Below are 10,514 nucleotides of genomic sequence, written 5' to 3'. Positions count from 1 at the left end.
GAGCTGTAGAGTGGGCATCTTCCTCATGTGCAAGAAAGATGAGAGAGGGACAGAGAGTATCTGTTGGGTGCTTACTTGTCACATTGTTCAGATCCTATTGAGACTAATCTCCCCTTGGCATCCATTTGATAACTCAGTGTACTTTCCCCAAAATTCTTTTTTGTTGCACAAAGATGGTTCAAATTATATTTGCTTCCTGCTTCCTGTCTCAAATCTGTTTTATATCTGAGAATGTTGAAAAGTTGAGTAACTTGCACAGGGCTACTGGGTTACAAAGAGGCAGCAGAGCTGAGGTTAAATCAATATCATATTAACCCTTGAGCTCCTATGCCATTAGAAGAGAGTGTTTCCTTTTCTCAGCTATCTTAGGAGGCTCAGACTCCCGTAAAATTAATTATAGTCATGTAATTTGCTTTGGTGAAAGAAACATACACAGAGGTGACATGATTCATTCTTAGTGGAGATATTGATTGCCACTGCTTGACTCTCCATGCTGTTCTTTTTCCAGCAACCCCGAAAGCACATCACAGTATGGAGGAAACATAAGATCAAAGAAGCATGCAACACTGAGCTATCACATGGAGAACACCTGTCTGGGAAGCCACCTAAACTGACAGTGGACTTCTCAAGAGAAAGAAATAAACTTTCTTATTTTAGGACACTGAGATTTTGGAGGTGTCTGTGCAGCATAATCTGTCTTATCCTACTATATTCAACTAACAACCCCTTATGCTCCAGGACTACTTTTGTCTTTGATTTCATATTAAATTAATTCCAACTTCCTCTTCTTTTACAGCTACAATTTCAGTTATATATGGCTGCATAACAAACCACTCCAAAGCTTAAAACAACAATAAATTATTATTTCTCATAATTCTGTATAACAATAACAAGCAAAGTCAAGTCACCCCTATTTTACAAAGGAGACTGGAGCTCAGAAATCTGGACACCTCAAATAACACAACTAGTAAATGGGAGAAGTGAAACTGGAACTCATATCTTACTACTGCAGGCCCTGTGTTTTTTTTCTTTTTTTCTTTTTGTTTTTTGCTATTAATGTATCACAGTTACTTTGGCTGACACACCCTGTGTTATCTAACAATGATTTCCATGTTTGATCTTTCCAGGTTTTGAAAATTTCTTGACAAATGAATAAGAAAATAATCCATTGAAAATATTTTTTCTAGAGCGTATATTATTTATTGATTGTTTTAATTTGGAGGGATATACCTGATTCTCAAAGATCTTGATAATGATCTTATAACAGAGCTATTAGCAATGTTTACTTATTGTAAAGCAATCCCCAACTAAGCCAGGATGGTTGTTGGAAGTACACGCCTATGTCAAACCCTGAAAGGGGATTTATTTAGACTTTGTGGTACCCAAATTTTCTTCTGAGGAATAGAGCTTCTTTACTGTACCCTCATCCCATGACAGAGGATTTCAGCCAAAAACTCCCAGTCCCAAAGTTCCTTAAGGCATTTATGCTACTATGCAAATGTCAGTACTCATTGGACTTGTATCACTGGGGTGGAGTTGAGGTGGGGTGGCTTGCATATAAAAATTATTCTGAGAAAGTGTCAAAAATTACTCTCATTATTGCTTGTAATTCCTGGATGCTTGAGACTAAGTTACACGGAGATTAGGCTCGGATCTGGCTCAGAAGTGCTACCTCTGGTGTTGTTGCCATGGTAATCAATGGCCAAGGAACAGAGATCCAGGGAAACTATAGTCTTTGCTGCCATCATGAGCTAGGATCTGCCACCAGACCTTCCCTGGATGAGGTGCTTCACTGAGAAGTGGCTTCTGCTGTGTCCTGTTGTATGGTTCCATACTCTCGGTCCCCAGCCTCTAAGTGACACTTTTCATTAGGAACCTCAGCTGCCTGGGTCTTTGATCCATTCCCTCCACTTTTGTTGTCACTTTTCTGTTTTGGAGAGAAATAAGGAAATGTTTAACTGTACAAACAAAGACCTCTGAACTCCCCCTCTTGTATATAATGTCCATGTAAGAAGCTTCTACTTTAAGCAATCTCAGGCTTCACACCCAACTACCTTCTTCTACAACACAGCTCATGGCATCCTAACTTCGCAGGAGTGAGGCAAATATGAAGAAGTGTCCTGGGGCAAGGAGAACAAGAAAAATAAGTCAGTCTGACTATGGGAGCTGAGTGAAACTGTAGTGCGTGATGACCAGGTGGGAAAAATACTTTCCTATACTGGCCTAAAGTTGGAGCAATCAATATTCCCATCTCAGGCCCCTTGCCTCCATCAGAGTGTCACATACCTTGTTTTGTATCCTATAGTACTCATTTAACACATACTGATATTTGGGTTGGGTAAGACCGAAGAAGACAGCAAATCTTCCACCAAGGAATTCACATGCTAAAAGAAAGAACAAGCACTTGCATAAACTGAATTACTAACTATAGCTTCGCATCAGTTGAGATGCCCAGAGTTTAAACTACTCTGCAAATGACCTATTACTATACCTAACTTCAAGGCCGACAAAACATTTCAATTGCCTTGGCCTCTCAAAGATTCTAGGATTCAAAGGAAATTTGTCAAATCTTCTATCTTTATATGGGATCATATATAAACTATTTTTTTCCAGATGTATATATCAGGAGAGATTTTCAATATATTTTCACAACAGGTATAGCATGGGTCCTGAGCAATCAGAACAGGTACTGCTCATTATCCCCATGCATACCAGCTAAACATCCTCTCCAAGTATATTTCAAATTAAACCCAAACTCAATCCAGTGTTACCAAGACCCACATCAGTAATTCTTCCATGCATCCAGACAGACTTCTCAGAAGATGTTTAAGGCCTTCTTTGTCTGCCTTCAGTAGCAAGGTGGCCTGCAGGCTCAGCACTGGGATTGTTAGAGTCAGGGATAAAGGCGTAGCATGAATAATGAGTGGTTTCCTAAAGATGTCTCCTAGAAAAGTTTTCCTTTACAATTACAGGATTTCTGACAGCCTTCTCTTACCCCCCAATTATAGGACTTTCTGATTCCTCTGACTCATTCTACCTCTTGGGATATTGCTCATATAGGGCATCAAAATGATGCTATTTTAAAATATGTCTTATCTTTTCATTAATATGCTATCTCTTTGTCCTGTTTATTTGCTGCAGTGTCTAGTACATGTGTAGAAGATAGGGTTTTTTTAATATTAAAATAAATCTTAGGAAGCTTTCCTGTTTATGACCTACTAGAATTTTAAATTGAAAAAGTTAATTACCAGTGTCATCTGGGTTCTAGCTCCATTCAGACAAACTATCTGTGTAGAGAGACCACAGCACTGACTGCTAGCATTTTTATGCCTCCACTACAATCTTGAAGCTCCAGTCAGGAGCATTTTACCACTGCAGTTCTGTTTGGAACTTACAAGGAAGCTAGGCTCACCATGCATCCTATCCCTGCAATCTTAAATCAAAACCCAACATGCAAATCACTCTGCTTCTCCATACTCTCAATCCCATATTGAGTTTTGCTTCTTTTACCCAGCCTAATCTTCTCTGATTCTCTCCCTCTAAAACATATCTTTTCAAACCCTTTTGCCTTAACCTAAGTGTAGAGAGCTCTCTGGAAGACAGCAATTTTTTTTTCTGTTAACATATTATGGTCAGGGTAGGGTTAGTATTCACTGGGATTTTCAATGTAACTTCCAAATCACTAACCCTCTGCGCTTGTGTAAAAGCACTTATTTCTTGAAGGTTCATACTATCTGCCTAAATCACCCCATCTTTACTTTTTACTGTAATCTAAAGACTCCTGGTCACTTTCATGGTCCTCAAGCTAGCCTTAGCCAGTCACACTTCCATAGCTCTCTTAAAGTGCCTCCTCCATATGTCAGCATGCCCGAGTCTTCCAGGTCAGAGTCCCTATGCACTTCCTACCCTGGCAATTGTGACAACAAATTATAATTGCGAGCATGTTTGCTGGTCTATACGATTCACTGAATATTGAGTCCCTTGAAAGCAGAGACTGTCATTCATCTTTGTGTCCCAGGGTCCAGCACAGTGCTGAGCATATAGTAGACAGTTACTAATGTTTTTTAAATGAATGAATGAAGATCAGTTTCTAAGAGCTATTAATACAGCTTCTATTTTCTCAGACTCTTAAAGTAGTTTGCCTTCCTATCATATTCACAAGATGTGCAAGTTAGAAGGAAATGAGTAATTAGATGTTGTCAACTATGTCTTAAAAAAATTGGTGAAAGTCAAGCAAAATAAGATTTAGTATTTTAGTTGTTATAAATATTCACTTAGCCCATTCATTATGCCCCTAAAAGGGATCAATAAAGTTCATGTTTATAATAAAGCAGTTATGTTTAGGGAAGTTAGAAGCTTAGAACTGTGTCATACAACAATAATTGTTTTTTAACTTGGAAGTATATTTAGGTGAAGAGTCAACCCAGGGAGGACTGATTATTGCCCTCAAATATGGGAACCTTTGTCCTATGAAAGATGCATCTAGACCAGTTTTGTATGGTTCTAAGAAAGATAAGTAGGAACTTTAGAAGTAGATAACATTTGGGCCGAGATAAGAATTTCCTGATGAGAGTTGGTAAAAGATGAAGGGTCTGCCTGAGGATGCGAGGTTCTGTGCCTTTGGGAATGAAAGCTTAGCCCAGATCTCACTTATTCAGGACGCGATGGAGTGGCTTACACAATTGGAAGTCCCACATAACTCTGAGGGCCTATCGATATATATGTATTTGTTTAGGATAGAAAAAACATAACCTTAGCACTACTTACTAGAAAATGAGGTGCTTGCTATCCGTCCTGCCCAAAATCGCAGGTAGGGTCCCCAGGAAAGTTTAGACTGAAAAAAGAAGAAATCGAGATAGAGTAATTAATAAGAGGAATGGTGACTGCAGATTTGTTTTAATGTAGAGATTTCAAAATGCTGTACGTAATATGTTCCATTTTCTCTGTCACAGATGAAGAGACTAAGATGATTAAAACTATAAGTTGCCTACGCATGGATCTAGAAAGCAAAAAAGGAGACCAAGGACTTAGCTTAAAGCTATTCTTTCTATACACCTTATCTGGCTCAATCTCTTGTTCATTCACCGCCTCCCTCACCATGTTCCCTAATATTGATATACTAAGCTTACAGGGTCAAGTGTTGCATTTGTGCTCTGTTCCTCTTTTTCCTCTTCCTCCTCCTCCTCTGTGCTATATTCTTCCATGATGTCTCCGTCAACAAAATGGATAATCCTTTTAGGAGTCGTCTTTTTGGAAGGTACACTCTTCTCTAGGTCTAACTGCTGGAAACCGTCTATCTCCATAATGAAACAAAACAACTAGAAAATTAAAAACAGGGCACCTTAGGGCAAGTTACCCAGAGCTGAGAGTTATCTAGTTATTTTCAATGGATAGTAAAGACAGAATTCAGAGGTAATCACAGTTGTGACCTCATCAATTCTTCAAATCCAAAAAAGGATTGTTCTGTTCTGTACCAAAATGGAAGAGATTTGATAAGTAGTGAAAATGTGAACTTTCAGTCTTCAAACAAAAGTGTCAACAGGGTTTTCTTACCTTTTGTTAACGTTAAAACCCATAATTGCTGGAAGGAAGGGGTCACTGCCCTGCAGAAGTTTCTTGATTATTTCAATAAATAATGAGAAGCAATGTAGGAAATGGTTAAGAGTACAGACTTCACACAGACAGGAGAAAACATGTGCAAAGTATATATTTGGTAAAGGACTTATTTTCAGAACATGTAAAGAACGATTACAATTCAATAGGTAAAAGTCAAATAACTCAATTAAAATATGGGCAAAATATTTGAGTAGAGATTTAATAAAGATATACAGACGATGAATGTCATTAGTCATTTGGGAAATGCAAATTAAAATCATAATGAGATATCATAACATACCCACCAGAATGGCTAATTTTTTTTTTTGTTTTTTTGAAGCAGACTTTCGTTCTTGTTGCCCAGGCTGGAGTGCAATGGCGTGATCTCGGCTCACTGCAACCTCTGCCTCCTGAGTTCAAGCGATTCTCCTGCCTCAGCCTCCCGAGTAGCTGGGATTACAGGCACTCACCACCATGCCTGGATAATTTTTTGTATTTTTAGTAGAGACAGGGTTTCACCATGTTGGTCAGGCGGTCTCAAACTCCTGATGTCAAGTAATCCACCCATCTCGGCCTTCCAAAGTGCTGGGATTACAAGCATGAGCCACCGTGCCTGGCCTAAATTTTTTTGGGGCAGGTGCAGGGACAGAGTCTTGCTCTGTCCGCCCAGGCTGGAGTGCAGTGGTGCAATCATGGCTTACTGCAGCGTTGACCTCCCGGGCTTAAGCGATCTTCCTGCCTCAACCTTTTGAGTAGCTGGGACCACAGGTGTGTGCCACCAAGCCTGGCTAATTAAAAAAAATATTTTTTTATAGAGATGGGGTCTCACTATGTTACCCAGGCTGGTCTGGAACTCCGGAGCTCAAAAGGTCCTCCCATCTTGGCCTCCCAAAGTGCTGAGATTACAGATGTGAGCCACTATGCCTGGGCTGTTAAAAGTTAAACATAAAATCTTGTAATTTCACATCTAGATATTTATCCAAGAGAAATGAAAACATATGTCTCCCTAAAGATTTGTATGGAAATATTCGTAGCAGTTTTATTTGTGAATGCCCCAAACTGGGGTCAACTCAATGTCCATCAACTGATGATGGATAAACAAAATGTGGTCCATATATTTAATGGAATACTCTTCACCAATTAAAAGTAATAAATAATGAATATTTACAACACTGTAAGTGACTCTCAAATGTATTATGCTAAGCAAAAGAAGCCAGACACTGCATAGTATATAATTCTATGTATGTAGAAATTTAGAAAAGGCAAAATTATAGTAGAAAACAGATCACTGTTTGCTAGGTGAGAGTGGGTAGGGGGTTAAGATTAACTATAAAGTGACGGAGCTTTTTGGGGTGATGGAAATGTTCTAATAGATATCATGATCATAATGTTGGTTACTTGACTGTATAATGTGTCAAAATGATTCAAATTCTACACTTAAAATTAGTTCATTTTATTGTATTTAAGGTATATCTTAATAAAGCTGGAAAGCTTTGGAGACAGACTTCCTGGATTTAAAATCCCATTATTTAATATCCCAGTGTCTTGGTTTTCTCATCTATAAAATAATAGTATGAAATGATACAGTGCAACCTTATAAAATTGTTATGAAGAGTAAATGAGTAAAGATAAATAAAGAAGTTAGAACAATTCTTAGCAAATGGTAACTGGTTAATAAAAGCTGGCTATTATTAAGTACCTATAATTTACTTAGCAGTGTATATGTCAGGCAGTATTCCAGTGTTGTAAGCATATGTACACATGTATTGTTGCTTTTTTTTTTTTTTTTGAAACGAAGTTTCACTCTTGTTGCCCAGGCTGGAGTGCAATGGCATGGTCTCGGCTCACTGCAACCTGTCTGCCTTCCAGGTTCAAGTGATTCTCCTGCCTCAGCCTCCTGAATAGGTGGGACTACAGGCACCCACCACCACCCCTGGCTAATTTTTTGTATATTTAGTAGAGACGGGGTTTCACCATGTTGGCCAGGCTGATCTCAAACTCCTGACCTCAGGTGATCCACCCTCCTCGGCCTCCTAAAGTGCTGGGATTACAGGCGTGAGCCACTACGCCTGGCCTCATATTGTTTTAATTAATATTTAAGATATTTTAAGATTATATCAACAAATATGGCTGAACTGATGTAGAATAATTCTTCCTATTCCAAACACGCAGAAATGCTGGATGAAATGAAATGAAAACGTTAAATTGTAAGTACACCAAGGAAGTAGAAAAAAGAGATAACCCTAGGGATAGAGATGAGAGCGAGAGGGGCAGGGGGTTGAAAGCAAGTCAGCCAGTCTAGATGTCAGAATAAGAGAAAGAACAAAACTATAAGTATGAGCTGAAGCCAAGATGGTTGTTGGGGGGTTTGGAACCAGATATAGGCCTTGGGGCTGGAGTTTTAATACCCATAGAGAGAGGAGAGTCCAAATCTCAGATCCCATGAGTGTGGAGAGCTGAAATGAAGCCACCTGCATAAAACTAAGATAATAAAATACTATCTTATCTATAAAATATGGACAGGAAAATCTATCCCCTGGCTTGCAAAAGTAGCAAAGTATTTGCTATCTCCTAGCAACAAGGGTAGAAATAGTCACCTAAAAAAATTGGAAACCCCCGCCAGTACCACATGCTGGTGTGTGGCCCAAATTCATAGTCCTCATATGCTGTGAAAACCTAAGATAAAGCTGAGTGAACTAAAGGCAGTGTAATCCACTGAACTCTGTCAGACGCCAAGTACAAAGTCATCTTGGAGGAATAATTCAACAAGACACGGTATACTTAATCTCCACTAAAAACAATTCCTGGCTGGGCAAGGTGGCTCACGCCTGTAATCCCAGCACTTTGGGAGGGCAAGGCGGGCAGATCGCATGAGATCACGAGTTCCAGACCAGCCTGGCCAACATGGTGAAACCCCACCTCCACAAAAAATAAAAAATTAGCCAGGCATGGTGGCAGGAGCCTATAATTCCAGCTAATCGGGAGGCTGAGGCACTAGAATTGCTTGATCCCAGGAGGCGGAGGTTGCAGTGAGCTGAGATCATGCCATTGCATTCCAGCCTAGGCGACAGAATGCGACTCTGTATCAAAAAACAAAAACAAAACAAAACAAAACCCCCAGCAAATGCCTGCTGAGGATGTGCTTACCGTAAAAACTTACAAACTACATGAGGAAACTAAGCATCTGGAGGAAGGTTCAGCTGATGAGAAAACTGGAAATCCTCACCTGAGAATTAGGAATGATAGGACAACAGGAAGCTTTAAAATTAGTGTGCTTAATATTAGGTTGGTGCAAAAGGAATTCCATTTTTTGCCATTAAAAGTCATGGAAAAACCACAATTACTTTTGCACCAACCTAATATATTCAAAAACATAAAAGAGGCAAAATATAAAATCCCAAAAGAAGGTTGACTTGAAAAAAGTCAGAAAAACTGCAGAAAAATATTGCAGAAAAAAAATATCGTCACATAGTGGTAAGTTGGATATTGATTAAGCATACGAAAAAATCTGAGAAAAGCTCTCACAATATAGTATAATTTATGTTGGAGTGTGGGGTGAGAGAAAAAGAGATACATATTTAATGTGAAAGAAATGTTAGGTGATAAAAAGAATAGATGAGAAAGTTCAGTACGTCTAATAGGAGTTTCAGAAGTGAATACAGGCTGGGTGCTGTGCTCACACTTATAATCCCAGCACTTTCGGAGGTTGAGGCAAGAGACTCACTTGAGGCCATGAGTTTGAGACCAGTCTGGGCAACATTGTGAGACCTTGTCTCTACGAAAGAAAGAGAGAGAGAGAGAGAGAGACAGACAGAGAGAGAGAGAGAGAAGGAGAGAGAAGGAAGGAAGGAAGGAAGGAAGGAAGGAAGGAAGGAAGAAGGGGAGGGGAGTGAGGGAGGGAAGAAAGAGAAAGAGTTGAGCAAGGTGGTGCATGCCTGTTGTTCCAGCTGCTTGGGAGACTGAGGTGAGAGATTTGCTTGAGTCTGGGAGTGTGAGGTGAGGTTGCAGTGAGCAGCGATTGTGCCATTGCACTCTAGCCTGGGAGACAGAGAAGATACCATCTCAAAAAAAAAAAAAAGAGTTCAATATCCAGCTAAACAATAAGTGGGAGTAACGTAATGATATATTCAGACCTACAAAAACTGAGCATTAACCATTCTGGCATCTTTATTGAAAGATTAATAATAGGAAATTCTATGTCAAGAAGAAGAAAACTAAACCCAGAGGTAAGAAAAAGTAAGATGTCCCAGGCATGGTGGCTCATGCCTATCATCCCAGCACTTTGGGAGGGCAAGGCTGGGCCAGGAGTTCAATATCATCCTGGCCAACATGGTGAAAAACCGTCTGTACTAAAAAAAACACAAAAATATTAGCTGGACTTGGGAGCATGTGCCTGTAGTCCCAGATAATCAGGAGTCTGAGGTGGAAGGATCGCTTGAACCCAGGAGGCGGAGGTTGCAGTGAGTTGAGATTGCACCACTTCACTCCAGCCTGGGTGACAGAGCAAGACTCTGTCTCAAAAAAAAAAAAAAAAAAAAAAAAAAGTAAGATGCAATAAATATAAGTAAAAAATTAGTAAACAGGATAACAAACCCAGGCGCGGTGGCTCACGCCTGTAATCCCAGCACTTTGGGAGGCTGAGGCAGGTGGATCACGAGGCCAGGAGATGGAGACCATCCTGGCTAACATGGTGAAATCCCATCTCTACTGAAAATACAGAAAATTAGCCAGGCGTGGTGGCGGGTGCCTGTCCCAGCTACTCGGGAGGCTGAGGCAGGAGAATCGCTTGAACACAGGAGGCGGAGCTTGCAGTGAGCCGAGATGGTGCCACTGCACGCTAGCCTGGGTGACAGAGCGAGACTCCGTCTCAAAAACAAAACAAAAAACAAAAAACAAAAACGCTACTTTGGCGGGGACAG

The 10,514-nt window shown here is 40.0% G+C and overlaps 1 protein-coding gene across 1 annotated transcript; it reads right to left on the bottom strand.

Annotated features, from left to right (window-relative positions):
- Positions 1 to 842: 842 nt before the first annotated feature.
- LOC105493459 (family with sequence similarity 177 member B) lies at positions 843 to 5,678 on the bottom strand. The gene is made up of 4 exons (XM_011761135.2): positions 5,130 to 5,678; positions 4,768 to 4,834; positions 2,287 to 2,384; positions 843 to 1,927 (listed from the first exon to the last, which is right to left on the bottom strand). Exons 1-4 carry the CDS (start codon positions 5,301 to 5,303, stop codon positions 1,790 to 1,792), a joined length of 477 nt encoding a protein of 158 aa, XP_011759437.1. The 5' UTR covers positions 5,304 to 5,678; the 3' UTR covers positions 843 to 1,789.
- Between the last annotated feature and the right edge of the window lie 4,836 nt (positions 5,679 to 10,514).

This window comes from Macaca nemestrina, chromosome 1 (genome assembly GCF_043159975.1).
Source record: "Macaca nemestrina isolate mMacNem1 chromosome 1, mMacNem.hap1, whole genome shotgun sequence".
Taxonomy (NCBI): Eukaryota; Metazoa; Chordata; class Mammalia; order Primates; family Cercopithecidae; genus Macaca; species Macaca nemestrina.
Note: the sequence above shows the minus strand (reverse complement) of the source record. Positions and strands in the feature narration are given on the sequence as shown.

Excerpts from the sequence above, each read along its gene's own strand:
- LOC105493459 (XM_011761135.2), bottom strand. The coding sequence starts at position 5,303 with ATGGAGATAGACGGTTTCCAGCAGTTAGACCTAGAGAAGAGTGTACCT. Across the intron at positions 4,835-5,129 it reads CAAATGCAACACTTGACCCT|TCTAAACTTTCCTGGGGACC; the intron begins GTAAGCTTAGTA and ends TTCTTTTTTCAG. Across the intron at positions 2,385-4,767 it reads AGCAAGCACCTCATTTTCTA|CATGTGAATTCCTTGGTGGA; the intron begins GTAAGTAGTGCT and ends TCTTTCTTTTAG.